The 16,414-nt window shown below is 49.8% G+C and overlaps 1 protein-coding gene across 1 annotated transcript in view; it reads right to left on the reverse strand.

Annotated features, from left to right (window-relative positions):
- The window catches only part of PKP1 (plakophilin 1), a 47,918-nt gene extending 31,922 nt beyond the window's left edge, over positions 1-15,996 (reverse strand). The window contains exons 1-2 of the mRNA XM_065649665.1: positions 15,636-15,996; positions 8,390-8,490 (exon numbers count right to left, since the gene is read on the reverse strand). Of these exons, the coding sequence (XP_065505737.1) occupies positions 8,390-8,490; positions 15,636-15,837 (303 nt within the window). The 5' untranslated portion in view covers positions 15,838-15,996. The remainder of the gene's footprint in view (positions 1-8,389; positions 8,491-15,635) is intronic.
- Positions 15,997-16,414: the final 418 nt, after the last annotated feature.

Here is a 16,414-nt window from a genome sequence, read left to right on the forward strand (position 1 = left end):
TTGCACAGGTAATGGCTGAAAACTCTAAAAGTGGTTATTGAGCACACGTGCCACCTGGAGAACAAAAAGCCCTTCAGTCCAGCTACAATAACCAGATTGCTCCATCATTTGAGCACCAGTCTGAAGTAGTTTTCATACTTTCGTTCTGCACGTTTGCATCTAAACAGGTGAATTGCTGGAAGGGGAGAAAAGGGGAGCAAATTCTCTTTGCATTTACTCCAGAGGACACAGAAAAAACCTGTTAGTACTGCAGCACAGCAGGTAACAGGTTTGGTGCATCCTGCAGAGCTCCCAGGGCTTTGGAAGAAGAACTTTCATGTGATAAGAAGAGCAAGGACAAGGCACATGGGTAAGTGAGAGGAGTCTCAGGAGTTCCCCTGGCAGCAGGACAAGCCCGTTGGAAATTCCAGGATGGCCACGCACAGAGGTGCCCTCCATCCTGGTTGTGCTTTGGGTGCAGTGACAGCAAAGTGACCTTTCATTGAGTCATAGAATCACAGAATCATTTTGGTTGGAAAGTCCCTCAAGATCATGGAGTCCAACCGTTCCCCAGCCCTGGCACTGCCCCATGTCCCTGAGAACCTCATCTCCGTCTGTCCAACCCCTCCAGGGATGGTGACTCCACCACTGCCCTGGGCAGCCTGTTCCAGTGCCCCACAGCCCTTTGGGGAAGAAATTGTTCCCCAGATCCAACCTCAACCTCCCCTGGCGCAACTTGAGGCCATTTCATCCTAACACTTCTTACTTGAAGGAAGAGCCCAACACCCTCCATGCTACAACCTCCTTCATGATCTACCCCACAGCAGATGAGTATGTTCTTCTAAGGGTGATATCATCCTCATTTTTAATTTGTTTTCCTGGGTTCAGAAACCCTCAGTTCATTAGGGAAGCAGCAGAACGTTTCAGGCTGGACTTCGCTGCTCGGTGGAGCGGGGAACACGTTCCCAGGGCTCGCTGCTGGCAGCGGCTGGAGGACAGAGCAGCAGCTTGTTAGATGTGAGCTCTGCCGTTTTTCTTTATGACTCAGTATAAACCGGGATTATTTTTTGGGGCTGCCAGAAGCTTGGCAGAGCCGTGGAGCCCCTGGGCATTTGCCGAAACCAACTCAACTAACCAGGGAAGAACTAACTTGTCATTTATCTAAAGCTATTGTTTGCTTTCCAGCGGACTCACAACGGGCTCTCCGCCAGCAGAACGGGCGAGGGAAGGCGTGAGTCTGTGTTTATAAATATAGAATTATCAATTCTGTATTCCCTGCTGTGTTTTATAGTGGCATATAGCATAGTCCTCTTTCTTGCCAGCCCTGAGATGGGCGAAGCAAAGCGACTGCCTGTGTGGAAAGACGTCTTTCTGCAACACAGGGAGCCCTGGGCTGCAAGTCGGTGCAGGTCCTGGCAGGGCGGGGAAGCCTTTTGCAAACTCATGGGAAAATAGTTCCCGTGTGATGTGAAGCTCATTACCAAAGTCAGTGCATGACTTTTATTGCTGATTCTACCAGATGCTTGGCTGAGCCCATTTTAATCTCTTTCAAGTGGCACCGACCTAATTGGTATCTTAGAATTCCTCTTTGCAGCAGGAGCCTGATTCAAAGCCTCCGAACCGATGAGGAGTCTCCTGCCAGCTTCAGCGCATTTCAGCCCTGCTTGCCAAATACTCCACGAATCCTTGCACAGACGTAGCTGACCTGATCGCTTCTTGATCTCAGAAAAGTGCCGTGTCCGTGCCCTAAGAGCAGCTTTCTCTGGCTAAAACCTCTGTCCTCATTTCAGATGTTCACCAAGCTAAGTGGGAGACCTTCACTTCTGACACCGGAGGAAACGCAGCCCAGGGAACGGGTTGTTATCTCTTGGCTGGATGCAGCGATCAGCGAGGATGCACAGCAAGGCATTCTGCTGTCTGCAGAGAGACAGCACCTCTGAGGGTGAAGGCGATGCTGTTACGTAGCCTGTGGTTTGAACAGCCACTTGACAACACTCTTGTCACTTTTGCTGATGTCATTATGTGTGTAGAGTGAGCTCTCCCTATGCAGAATGGCATTACGGAAAAGAAAAAATCCATCTCTTGCCTTGAAACCTCATCTGGAACCAGTTCAGAAGAGCACAGGTTGTCACCAAGACTTCTCCCCATGGGACCTGAGAGGTTGGGACAACCTGGTAGGTCTCTGAGCCAGATGCCATCGAGCATCCACAGTCGTGTGTGCTTGTAGGGTGCACGAGGATGCTCACGTGCAGCCGGGAAACAGCAACAGCCTGAGTTTTAGCCTGAACTTCTCCCCCCTATCGCGAAATGAGTCTGTATGTTTGGGGCCAAGCCTTGGGAGCCGTTCATTCATATTAAAATGAGGAGGGGAGGAAAGATGAGCACTGATAGCATGTCAGTGTCCCTATCAGGCCCAAGGACTAAGTGCTTCCCTTCCCCAGCACCAGCAAAGACCTGTCTTTACATTAATAAGCATTTGTGGGTCACCAGTTCTCAGCCTGCAACATGGGATCATCAATTGGAACATTCAACAGTTGCACAAGCCAGGTAAATAAGTGTCTTTAACCTCTTATTTCAACTGGAACAAAACTGGTGCTAGAAAGTCAAAATGGCTTTAACCCAGTCATTGATCATGAGCCTTTTTCTGTCTTTTTTTTTTTCTATAAACCCTTTTGTTTCAAAGTCTCTCCCCCCAACGCTTTCCAGAGCAGCAGAAGCGCAGAGCCAGGCACAGCAGCCACGGGAATCGCGCTTCAATCTCAGCTCTGCCTTTCCACGTCAAGGCCCTCCCAGATAACTGGGTGTTTCTGACTTCTGCATCTAAGGACGCGATCAGTTCATTACCTGGCTCTCATTTTTTCCCTTGCAATTTGTTTGTTTCTAGAGCAGCAGACAGAAAGAAGTGAAGGGCTCCGTATAAACACGTCAGGAGCAGGTTTCTCCCAGGCTGGAGGGCAAAGCACAGGCGATGCAACCTGACAGCGTCCCACCCTGAGTGATGGGTGGGGAAAACTCTCCGTGCTGCTTGCGAAATGCTTCAGCTGCCGCCTGCTACACACTCCGTTGCAGGCAGAAAAAAAAAAAAATGCAAAACCAGCAAATGTATTGTTTATCTATTTCTGAAATGCTCTTTCCCACCTCTCCTGGGTGCTGCCTTTCCGTATGCTTTTTCATCTGGTTCTTTATGCAGCTGAGATTTAGGTCTTTATGGTTCAGTTTGTTCTGTCCAACTTGCTGCCCTAAACCATGAAGTCTCTTGCAAAATCTCACCAGGGTCTGTCCAAGCAACGATGTGCAACAACTATCAATCCTTATTTTCTTTGGTAAGGTTGCCCAAACCATCCTTTTCTTTTTTTTAACTTGAATGTATCATCACAGGAAATAACAAATTTTGCCCTGAAATCCTTATGGAACAAAGCTCCCACTGACAAGGAGAGGGTTTTGTCCACAGAGGCAAAGACAGCCAGGGGCAGCAGGAACCGTTCCCACCTGTTCGAAGGGCACCGGGCTGCATGTCTCATGGCAAACACCTCTCATGCAGATAATATATTTGGGAGAGAAGGCTCTGCAACTTTCTCCCACAGAGAAAATTTGTTTAAGAATCTACATACAGTCTCTAGTGCAGAGGGATCCCCGAAGTGCATGTTTTTCGTTAGTGTCATAACAGAAATAATCGCTACAGAAACCAAGCTGGGTGGCCAGTGCAGCACGGAGCCCGAGACCCCCGTGGTGATGCCTGAGGAGAGCAGTGGGGAGCACTGGTGGCCCAGTGGCCGCTGGTCCCCAGTTCTCATGTGCCAGGACCCACCTCAGTTACCTGCTTTAATGGCAGCAGCAGGAGACGTGCCAAATACCCTTTGGTCTGGGAGCTGAGCTGCTCTTGGGAACGTTACAAGCCGCAGGTTGTGGTCAGCTCTGTGGGGATGATGATCTGCCCTACCCGATGGAGACAGAACGCCCGAGATGTGCCTGTGACCCTATCGACACACACCCAGTGTGACAGGGACCTTGTTCAGGGCAGTGCTTGGGGAGGACATGCTGCAGCTTCTACCCAAATCATGCCGATGTGTTTCCTTCTTGTGAGAGCAGCAGCACAGGGAGGTTGGGGGTGCTCCTGCATCTGGTCCTGATTCTGCGTCTCATTCTGATTCTGCATCTGTTTCTCATTCTGCATCTTTGTCCTGACTCTGCATCTTTGTCCTGATTCTACATCTCGTTCTGATTCTGCATCTGATTCTGCACCTGGTTCTCATTCTGCATCTTTGTCCTGACTCTGCATCTGGTCCTGATTCTGCATCTGGTCCTGATTCTGCATCTTTGTCCTGAGTCTGCATCATCCCAACAGTGCCAAGACAGACATGGGACACCCCTGGCCCCCTCGCAGGGCTGGACCTGCTGCAGACGTGAGTGGAGCCTCAGAGGGTCTGTGCTGACAGCGCGTGTCCCGGCTCTGTGTGCTGCCTTCCCGCGGTGTTGGGGATTTGGCTGCGCACTTGGGGTGAAGAGCAGACCTGCTGCCACCCATGGGCCACCAGGCTGTGACAGTGGCTTCGGAGTTGGACTTGATGATCCTTGTGGGTCCCTTCCAACTCAAGACATTCTGTGATTCTACGATTTGAACCCAGTGTTAAGCAGATCCCATTTCTGGTTTTTGTCCACAGAGGTGTGCCAGGGTTGTACCAGGGTGTGCCAGAGGTATGAGGGTGCCAGAGTTGAGGGCGCAGCTCGTGCTGAGGATTCTCCTGCCATGACGGCGCTGCTCCAGATGCCCAGTTTAGCTTGCTCAAACCTCCCTCATGTTTGTCTGTGTAAATTGTGGCCACCACCGCACCTCCTGTGGGACCTCAGGCACTGCTCAGGACTTGCGTCAGGACACGGCGTAGCCGGCTCCTGCGGTCGGGTGGCTTTGGGAACGGGCGGCCACTCACAACTCACATTGTCAGTAGGGTGACAAATGTCCCTAAGGGTCTTCTGGGCTGAACAGCACCTGGACTGAAAGATCACCTAACACAGGGAGGTTTGCGGTCACTAACGCGGCTGTTACTGCGTCCCACCGCGGTCACCGTGCAATGGGACCAGGGACACTATCCCTGAAGGATGAGCCACTCCTGACATGTGAGCCAAGGAAATGTCACAGGCAACTGCAGCTCTGCTGAGGTGGGGACGTGGGGTGGCCCCACTGGGTCCAGTGTCACCTACACTGGACATGAGCCAGTGCTCGTTGCAGTGCTGGTTACAGTGATGCTACGAACAAGGCACTTCACAATAGGAATAAGCAGAAAATAGTCTCTAAGAAAGGGTAAATAAAAGGTTTTAGTCAGAAGTGTGGACTGAGCCAGAGAGAGCTTTTTCTCCACGTCTGTAATTTCTTTCGCTCTAATATTTGAACATCAATAACTTAAATCAGGAAGAAAACCCAGAAGCAAAAAGCTTGAGGTTTCCAAGAAGACATAAAACCAGACGGACTAAGTCAGGAATAATAGCTTTTAAGAGCTGTGGGTGAGACAGGGTAAACGACATACTTTCTTGCTATGAAGATGTCATTTAGAGTCACTAGCTAAGGCAACGCACCGATAAGAGCAGTGCCTAAGTTGCAGGTGCTGTGGAGCAGCAGTACGGGCACGGATTGCTTGTTACACCCTTTGAACTCCAGAGGCATTAAAAGTAATTTTTCTGAATATTATACTGGGTCATTTCCCTGAAATATCTGAATTTCCCTGTGCATCTCAAAAGACTTTGACTCTTCTCAGAAACATTCACAGCATCAGCTGAAAAGAAGTCCAGCAATTTTGTCTTCCAAACCAGATTTGCTTTATCTTTGTTCCCATGCCTTACAACCCAGGAATGACAAGTAGGAAACATTTTTTAAAGTGCTCAGAACCCGCACAGGTTTCAAATAGGTCCATAGACAAAAGTTGAAGTTAACCCAAGCTGGAGGTTGGCTGTGGATGTGTGTAAACCCTTAATAGTTTTCTGGAAGAAGCAAAATGGAGGCGGTTCCTTGGGGAGCGTGATGTCTGTTAAGCTTGTTAAGCACATTTAGGCTTGAGGTTATATGTTCCAATGTGCCAATGGCACTTGGGACTCATCGCCCCTAACTGCTGTCATCTGCCTGCTGGGTGACTGCTCCATCCAGCCGCCCGTGGAAGGAGATACCATCCAACCATCCAGAGGGGCTGATTCATCCTGACCTGACAGATCTCCAAGATAGGGGAGATGAATCACCTCCTCATCCCTCTCTCTTTGTTGGCCATGGGAGGAGTCTAGACGACTTGTTAAGACTAAACGTCTGATTTTCAGATAGACACAGTTAGGTAAGACAAATTTTACTGTGAATCCTTCCCGAGGCCCTGTCATTTTTTTCTAAAGAAGCCCAGGTCTTGAAGATCTTTACCAAAATTTTCTAGAATGAGAGGCTTGTAAGACACTTAGGTTGGAGAAAGACCTTCAGTCTTCTCCTTCTTCTTCAGTCAGAAGAGCCCCTCAGAGAAAATAACATATGATCTTAAAGGTCTTTTCCAACCAAAATTATTCCATGATTCTGTAAGTCCGTGGTGAACCAGAAGTTCCTGCACAGCTGTGTGCACGGTACTCGGTGGTGTCTGATGGAGGCCCTGATCCTCACAATCATCTTGCAAACTGTTCACCAAAACACCAACCTCACTGCTGGGCTGAAATCCCCAGCAGTTTAGTGGCATTTCTAACTCCCTAACATTTGTCCAAACGTCGTAATGACTGGGAAGAAGATCAGGAATGAACAAAATTAAACAAGAACCCTCACATCAGCAACGCTGGCTGCAGTGGCACCTTGTCAGCATGAGCGTGAGCTGGAGGGGCAGCTGCAGAGCTGGGGCTTTGCTTCCTCTCTCTTTAATAAAAAACCAGCTAGAAACTACTGGAATGGATGCTACAGAGCAGTTTTGCTTAGGCAAAGCATAACAAACTCCATTCAGGAGTCACAATAGACAAACAGTGATACATCATCAAAACAAAACATCACAAACATTCGACTTACGAAGCCCAGAGACTCCACCTCTGGCTCAGGAGGTCCCTCAGATGCTGATTTCTGATGGCCACAAAAACACTCCAGGTTGTGTTGTTGACTGCTTACCACGCTTAGACCCTTTTGCAGGGGCCCATCACTGCCTTGGTGATGGGGACAGGACATTTGGATGGATGGACCTCTGCTCTGACCCACCATAGTCACCCTTTTGGTCTTAGAGCAGGCAGAAACACCATCTGGGATTTAACCAGCTCATCAACGGACATTGAAACAAGTCGACAGTCTGTAAATAAAAACGTCAAAGACATGCGAGCCTTTCCTACAGGACACTCAGGAGGCAGCAAACCCAGTGATGCAAACCCAGCAAAGTGACATTATCACTGCCTTGAAGCAAGCACACTACACCATGGCCATTAAGAAAGGCAACAGATAAATCTTTCTGCAGCTCAGGAACGCAACTGCCATGAACAGGCAGAGGAGCGGGCAACCACTAGGAAAAGCTTCAACCATCTGCCTCTGTGCTTGAAGCCAACATAAGCAGCTTTCCTGGTTCAAGCCTTTGACGGTTGACTGGGAGATGCTTTAGAGCTCCAGAGTTGTTGAAAGGAGTCCTTTCTTTTTCTCGTATTCAAATCCCAGATCTGTGAATTGCTCCTTTCTACTTCATAGTTGATGAAAACCAAGGAAGAACAGAACACAGGTCTGAGGTGGAAGGGCAACACAAGCAGCTATCCCAGTAGATGCTGGGGTGGCCAGGAGTGGTTCCCAGTGTACCAAGGGTCTGCCACCAAGGACAAGACCAGGACCTATGTGGCATGTGTAAACTCAGACTGGGCAAAGACAAGTACTATCTCACCTGTGCTTTTTCTGGCATTCTGTAATATTTTCTTTGGAAACCACTGTGGGAGAAATGGACCACCTCTTTTCCAAGCTTAGAGAATATCTGAAAAGGATCTGCACTAGCATTGAGACTGGGAACAGCAACACAGGGAGGACGCAAATCCCGCGATCATCACTACTCAACCACATTAATGTTGCTCACAGAGAAGTTTTGGTGCATGGAAACAAAAATGGAAACGGTTCCAGGTGAGCAATGGATGTGCTCCAAACTTGAACTGAGACCTAAGAGTCTGAACCCAAACCTCTAGTGCCATGGGGATATTAATCCACAAACCCAAACTAAATCTTGTCCACACTAAAATCCCCAACCACATACAACACAGATATAGGACCCTTGATCGACTGATCCTCTTCCACTACATTTAATTAGTTTCTAAGGTATCCACGCGTCATCTCTCAGGTAATTTTCTGAAGTGCCCTTGCTCCATGACTGCTCCGGCTAAAGGTGCTTTCTGTACAGGTTACCTCAAGAATACGTCACAGTTCCCAGAGAAAATAATATCTTACCGGGTATCCCCAGCTGCTGTTCCCTGTCTGAGTTTTGGTGTAATAGCTGCCTCGGGATGTCCCGTAGCCATAACCGTCAGCTAAACCGTCATACATGGAACCTGAAAATGGAAAAAGCATGGTCAGCAGGAGAAATCAGGCCCAGCAGGCACCCCTTCAGACACAGCTCTTCTTTTCCCAGCAAGTTCAGATCCTTTCTGCTTGTTACTGAAGAATAATAGAGTTAGAAACCTTAAGGAACACAGGAAGGACAAGCAGTAAGTCAAGCCCTTGCCATTGCAGGCAACTCAAAGATGTTCGTTTCATAAGAGCTCTCAAAAACTCCAGCCCTCAGAACACAAGCAATACCCTAAAGGTTTTCAGCACAAAAACATGAGATGCCATAAAATCTGCAGTGGAAAAGAGCAGACACGGTCAGAAACTGGGGCGACACCTTAGGTTTTTGCTATGCGAGCGGAGCTGGATGATATTTTGTGTTTCACATCCCAGAAGGTCTGAATCTGGAACATTCTGACTTGAAGGTAAATAAAATTTGCCTCATCTCTGAAGGCAAAACCCACCCCTGATCCTTTTGCCAGTCTGGTTTTCCTGCTCTGAATACTATCAATCACATCGGCTTGAGCAGCCTGAGCAAGGCTTGCTAAATCCAATAAACAGTAAATAACCAACAGGATGCATAAATGATTACAAGGTCTGCTCAACACCTGGGGATCTGAAATAGTCAAGCACTAAAAAACCTAATTGCACTGCCTTAAATTTCGATTTCCAGTCTCTAAAAGATCAGTCTGTGTATTTGTACTTTCTTTTCCTGAAAATGTATTAAGCTCCATCATTCTTTTTAGAGGCATTGGGGAGATATGTGAGACTACATCTCAGATATGTTCTGTAAAGACACAAATATCTTGGATCGCCAGGAAACCCATCAGCTGTTTCTACTATTTCTCAGTGCTTTATTGAGAACGTTTGGATTTACCTGTCTCAGCCCCACTAAAAGCTCTTCCAGCTGTTTTTCACCAGGAGCCCTTGGCAGTGCAATCTTTGGAACCCTCCTAAAAGTATTTTACTCAACGCTACATTCATCACTACAAGAAAAAAATGAAGCGATTCATTCTCTTTCCATGCCAGAATTCCCTGAACCTCCTTCAGATGATCCAAAGGAGTTTGAGTTTCATTTTCCAAAGTGCTCAATAATCGCTGCATCCCAAGTTCCGTTATGAGGAAGTGCAAACTCTACACTCCAATTAGCTTCCAGGGGAAGCTCTGAATGTCTAACGAAGTACAAAATCAGGACTTACCTGTCTTAAGTTATGCACCTAAACTGGTGGGTAATGTCAGAAATATCCTAATCTCTCTGTTTGATAAGATTCATCTCTTAGATAAACTGGATAAGCTCGACCACAAAGGCCCTGAAGGCACTCAGGTCTCCTACAGCCACTGATCCCTGGAATAAATCTAGTTTATTGCCTCGCCTCAGGCATCCAGAACTTGTTATGGTGATTCGATGCGTGGCTAAAAATTCTTGCATTTTCTCAGGAAGATCATTCCCGTAGATGTGGTATTAATAATGAAATTTGCTTTCTGTTGTCAACAAGAGAGGAGCGAGACTGCATGGATGGCAGCATCACTGCGTGCAGAATAAGCAGCAGTGGAGTAGTGTCACAGGCTTGTGCAGAAAACCAGCGGATCTCGTTTTCCACAGTCTAGAGACTTGCTGGTCATTGTTTCCTCTAAACATCTCTCCAGCCCTGATTGCTTCATAAATATTAATTAGCACAGAGCTTGCTGATAAGCCAAGGAAATGGCCATTGACATGCAATGGGAGAAACTCAGCTGTGTCCCTCCCCACCCTGAGATTGTTGATGAAACTCCAGATCAGGATGTTAGTGCTGGGCTTCAGCATGGAATCACACAATCATTCTGGTTGGAAGAGACCCTCAAGATGATCGAGTCCAACCAAGACCATCAAGTCCAACCAGAAGTGAGCAGAAGCGAGGCAGGGCTTGGAGCGGTGAGTTTGGGACAGGTGATTCACTGGGGGACGGAGTTACCTGCTAACAAGAGTCCTGAGCACAAAGATAAAACAATCCCGTGATAACAGTTTCCTGGGAATTACTTCTTGCAATCAACCTTTTGTTCCATGCAAACATGATGTAACTACAGGCACCTGGGAGCATTTTCGTGACACTGGGAGCAGTTGGAAGGGAAGGTTTCTGGGCATGACTCACAGGTCAATCTGACCAGTCCTCCCTGGGAATCATGTTTTTCCTCTCAGGGTCCATTCCTGCCATGCACAGCTCTAAAAGCTTTGGGGTTGAGCAGGGAGACACCAAAAATAAGCCACTTTAGGCATATCTCTAATTTTCTTGTGTAAATTTGCCATTACATGACCAAAGTCAAGAGACCAAGTTGTTCACACAGGTTTACGTTCCTGAATTGTTGAAAAAGTGCCCTTCACCTCCAAGAACTTGTATGTAAGAGTTTATAAATATATAATTATATATAACCTCAAATGTTCAAGGCATTTTGAAGCCGCCTTGCTGGTTGGAGAAGGTGCTTCTCCTGCCACCGCACAACTGGGGTTGATTGCTTGGAGAGCTCAGTCTGAAGGCCAGGAAGAACCCAGGGATTTTCTGATGGAGGTGGCTAAAGAAAACATCGTCTTTGTTCAGTCCTGCAAGTTTAGACACTTCTGTTTCATCTGGAGAGCCAGCCTGGAGGTGTATCCCCACCCTCAGGGAGAGGAAGGATATTCCTCTTTTCAACCACCTCAAGGGTAAAGACCGTAAAAACTAGTCACAGATCCTGAGAATCTGGGATAAAAGCAGACTATTTCCTGGAAAAAAAACCAAACCAAAACATTTTGGCACAGGGTGTAAATGCTCTTTGGGGGAGATGCCACCCCGGCGCTTTTTTCTGGTTATGTCCATATGTCTGTGTTCCATTTGTTGTCACCCAACCAGCTCTTTAGGTGTCTGAAGTGCCCTCTTGCACTTGGACAAACACAGAGTCAATTAAATTAAACCCACTGTATTAGTAGTAGATAATAGATGGGGCAGAGGCAGAAAAACATGGATGAGAGTCGCTCAGATGAAGCACAGCCCGCAACGACCATGGCGCTGGCTCTGCTGCCGCAGGGACCCCTCGTTCCCACCCCCGAATCGCTGTTCCTCCGAGGCATTTCCTTCACAGCTAAAATCTCATTTAACTTCAGTGGGACAGTTCACAAGGGCAAAAACTAACTACAAGAAGTACGGATCGCAAGATCTTGCACTTCGTTGCTGTGAGCCCCACGACTTGCCCACCTCATCCTCATCCTCATCCTCTCTCTACAGCTGCTGTTGATCATTGCAGAGCAAACCCAGACTCCCATCTAACCCAATGCGCTTGATGAATTATTTACTTTCTTCAAAGGCAACTTTACACCCCTTGAAGCCAAGAGAGTGACGGCAAGGAGGAGAATTTCATTAAAAGTGCCATTTTTCAAGCACAATGGTGAAAGGCTTCGGCCGGACAGGTGAAGCTAACAGGGAGCATTGGGGAAATGGATGCACGTTAATAAATATTAATCCGTGGCAGGGAAAGGCAAGACAAGAACCAGTCACTGGTAGTGCAGGCTAGACGAGTTAAATAATAAACTATGCACGGCTTTAAAACAATCAGGATGATTAAACATAGGAAAAACATAGTAAGAGAAGAGGGCCTGTGGGAGGCACAAAGCAAAGCCCGGATGCCTCCTAGGAGAGAAGTGTTGGTAAAATCCCAGGGGTTGAGGTTCTTGAAGGAATGACCCAACTTCACTTCTGCCTTCTGGCCTAGGAGCTAAAGGGTTTAGGTATTTTTTTCTACCCCAATAATCTAAGATTTGTGGAAGAACAGATGGCTTTCACTGAATCATCTCACACTGGGGGAAGGTTAAAGTCTTTGAAGGATTTACTACCCCTAGAATCTCCCCTTCACATCAGAGTAATGACCCCCGTTAGAGCTAGGTTGGATCTCGCTAGAGCTAGGTGGGATCCCATTAGAACTAGGCGGGATCTCATTAGAGCTGGGTGGGATTTCTCCCCTCTCAGCCACAGCCCGAATAGCAAACCTCTAAATCACAGCTCAGCCGTGAGACAGCTGGACACAAAGCTCCTCAGGTGGGTTTCCTCAGATCTTTGCTCCCTGCTCTGCCCTACCAACCAGCGACAAGTCGCCAACAAAACTTTTCTTTAGCCAGAGGACTTTGCCGACCTGAGCTGTTGGCTACGAGGAGCTGGTTCAGCTTGGCCTGGCCTTTTCTCCTGCCATGCCACGGAAATGCATTTTCCCTGGAAATGTGCATTACTCGCCGATTCAGAAGGAGCCATCCAGTTACCTGTTACCATGGAGAGAAGGGCAGATATGCCCTTAGGAAGACCCCACAGACCCAAAACCCAAGGATGGCAGATTCCACAGACTCAAAACCCAAACAACGGAGCCACCCTTGGAAACGCCTGCAGCTGCTGTGCTGGGAAAAGGCCCCACCACGGGTGCAGGATTGTGCAGCTTGCAACTGGTTTCTGCTCACTGCCCTACCCAGTGCACACCGGTTTGAGCCCAGATGGATCACCTTGCCCTGCGGTGGCTTGTGCAAGTGTTGGGTGACACCAGATCTTCAGAGAGTGGCCACAACACCTCGATCTGCTGGGCTCCAAGTAACCAACCAATTATACATATCCATCAGCTAGCAGGACATTGAGGAAACATCTGTTGACCCTCTAAAGAAACTCCAGTTATGGGATACAACAACACCCATCCCTGCTAAGTGCCAGAGGGGTCTGTGTCCATGCTCCCCATCCTACGCAGACAGGGACACGTGTTCCTGAAGCTGGGGGAAGCTTTGAGCCGTGCTTCGGCTCCTGCCCAAACCACAGATCAAAATGAGCAACAGGCAGCTGGACCTGGACCAACGCCTGAGCAGACGCATGCAGAAAAGTGTCTGGGTGCAAAGGAAACAAAGCACTCGAACATTTATCAGAGGGCTTTGTGGATTCCCCAGCTTGTGCTGCCTTTGAGGAGCATCTCTGAGAAACCACGGGGGGACACAGGAGCATTCAAACAGGTGGACATCTACGCCTGACAGCTTGTTTGTAGGAAACATCAGCGCTTCTCATCAGGTCCGCTCAGCAAACCTTTGGACCACTGGGAGTAAAAAATCAATGCAACATTCCACTTTGAAAGCTTAACCCGATCCTCTCAGGCTCCAGCCCAGGAGAAAAACCCAAGAATAAACAGCAATTTGTTGCCCATCTGGGATTCCCTCCAGAAACACACGGGGGGAGCAGCCGCCGTGGGGAATCAGCCAGCAGGAGCTTCGTGCTGGCCAAGCTCCCCGTGGTGGGAACGGGGCAGCCTCGGCCCCGTGTTTGGAGGCAGCTCCTGGGAGCTGGATGTGACTCAGCTTCCCTGGGACACAGAAACCGGAGCTGCACATTTCCCAGCAATTCCCATCCCCAGACCTTCCCCAAAGCGGCTGGAGGAGGGGTTGAGCTGCCGCTTGTCAAGCCAAGACAGGCAGCTTGGGAATTGGCTTTTCTTTTTTCTTTACCCAGAGGTTTCACCTGGGATCCTCTCCAAGCATAAGAACCCTCTGCCTCCTGTCCATCCTGCCCATGGGCAACAGTGAGGGACATCTCTCTGCCCACTGTCCCAGAGCCTCTCATCCTGCTTTGTGTTTCATTTTGTCCAGTCTTGCACTGTAACACCTTAAGCAATAAACCCTCCTGAAATACAAGATTTGCATCTCCCATTGCCTTCTATTTTGGTGGCAGAAGAAAGCTCTCCTCGCTCCGTCCCCAACCCGTCCCTTGGAGTGCGTGTTCACAAACATGCAAAAAAAAAGAGAAAGCAGAGATTTTTTCCTGGCCGTGTCCATCACAGGTCACTGCACACGCAACAACCACCACGAAACCGCTCTGTTCCTTCCATCGCAGCGATTGCAATGTCTACGGCCAGGATGGCTCCTATGGGAGTCCCACCTCCAATCTTCACCCCCAGCCAAGTGCCACCCGGCTTCTCTTGGTCAGTGAGCCCAAACCATGTGTCTGGACCATGACACTTCAGTGCTGGATTGAGCCTCATGATCCAGTGTGGAAAAGCTGCTGGGTGAAATGTAATCCCCAAAAGAGGCAGCAGAGACTGTCCCAGCTTCCCAGCAAACACCTCCCTACATGCTGCTTGCTCCAGACGTGACCGAACGGTTCAGTCCCAGCCCCAGCACCCCCCTCTCGCCAAAACCTCACGTTTTCCCCTTCCTGTTGAACTCAGCTCAGCTGCTGCTGAGCTCACTGCAGCTGCCGGCAAAGCGCCTCCAAGAACCAGGAGGTTTTGCACTGTGGCTGTGACAGCCCTCTATGTTTGCAGCTCCCGGCTGGGGAAAGCCGGGGTTTACCTCCAAATCGGCTTTCTCCAGACACAAAGACAGCAAAGAAAAACATTTGCCAAGCCTTGATCTCACTCCGGGACTCAGCTGATTTCTTGTTTTCTATGGCACAGACTCAGTACATGGGTTGGACCAGCTGCCCAGATCCCTACACCGCTTTGTCCCCATCTGCAAAATGGAAGGGGCTGTGAAGCATCCCCGCTGAAGCAAGGCAAGTAAGAAAAGGGCATCTCCCCTCCTAACTCATCTCCTTCCTAACACACTGGGGTGACTCGGAGGCTCCCACACCTCTCAGCCTGCAAATGGAGGACACACTGGGAGCTTCAGAGGCAAATCCCGAGCTCAGGTGCGTGTCCTGTGTGCAGGCAGAGCTGCGCGCTCTCCACCTGCGCAACGCTCGGGAGGCAGCCGAGCCCTGGTTCGGAACAGCAACGCTGTGAGCTTGGCCATCCCCAGGAGGAGACAGGGCTGCTGGAGGATTCCAGCCACGGGGGCACTTGCAGAGGAAGGATTTGCGAAGGTTGGGCAGCTACTCCAGCTTTAGAGCCAGGGAACAAACGGCTAACAGCGCCACATTGAAACGTCCGAGAGCCTCAGAGATGTGGAGCAGTGCGGCACTCCCAGGTGATCAGCTCCACCGGGGAGCTGATGCATCCAGCCCCGCGTCTTGTCCTAACTCTTCCATTCAGCGCAAGAGAACTCTGCATCCCCTGCCCAGGGTCACCCAGGAGATACACGAGCCAATCCGTCCCCCACAACCAAAACCCCACAAAATGACCCCACAGCATCTGCTCTGTCCCCAGAGGGGACCCCTTTGCTGTCCAGAGCGCGGTGGGATTTTACCTCGGTTGGAGTGGCCCACGCTGGACGACACGGACGACTTTTGCTTCTGCCGCTTCACCGTCATCATCACTTGCTCTTGGACACGCTGTTTGCCCGTGCCCTTAGTTTTCAGCTTGTGGTCCGAGGGCAGAGCCAGCGTGGAGCTGGCCTGTTCTTGGAAACACTCGTAGGCCAAGGCCGTTTTCAGCGGAGAGTGAAGCATGGCTGCGAGCGGAGCGGGGGGCGAGGGGGCTGCGCTTCACCTGACCGCGCGCGACACGAGGCGACAGCAAACGCGTCTGGTGCTGGGGTTAATCTCCCGAATCCCTCCTTGCCATACGTCCCCCGGCCGAGGGTGTCTCAGGGCTCCTGCTCCCGGCTCGGCTCCCCGGCGTGTGAGCAGGCACACCCTTTGCCAGACTGGATATACAGCCCTGCCTGCACACACCCACGCGCTGCCGCCGCGGCTCGCAGCCCCCACGACAACGCTGCAGGGCACAGGGCTCCCCACGGCCCTCGCCCCAAATCTGCCGCCCCCAGCCCGTGCCTGAACGGACGGGTCGAGGGGAGCGTGCGGCTCCCAGTGGGAAGCGGGAGGAACGAGGGGCTGGGGATGGACATCGCCATCTCCTTCACCATGGAGGGCTCATGGGTGGGGCTTGGCGGATCTGGGTAGGAAACAGTGCTCTTCGGCAGCTGGAGGATCTTCCACACAGCCTGCTCGTCTTGTATTTTATTATTTCCCTTAGTCTAAACCGGAGCAAAATGGTGTCTCAGCACCAAGAGCCTGAGGACGCCCC

This window comes from Caloenas nicobarica, chromosome 21, assembly GCF_036013445.1.
Source record: "Caloenas nicobarica isolate bCalNic1 chromosome 21, bCalNic1.hap1, whole genome shotgun sequence".
Classification (NCBI taxonomy): Eukaryota; Metazoa; Chordata; class Aves; order Columbiformes; family Columbidae; genus Caloenas; species Caloenas nicobarica.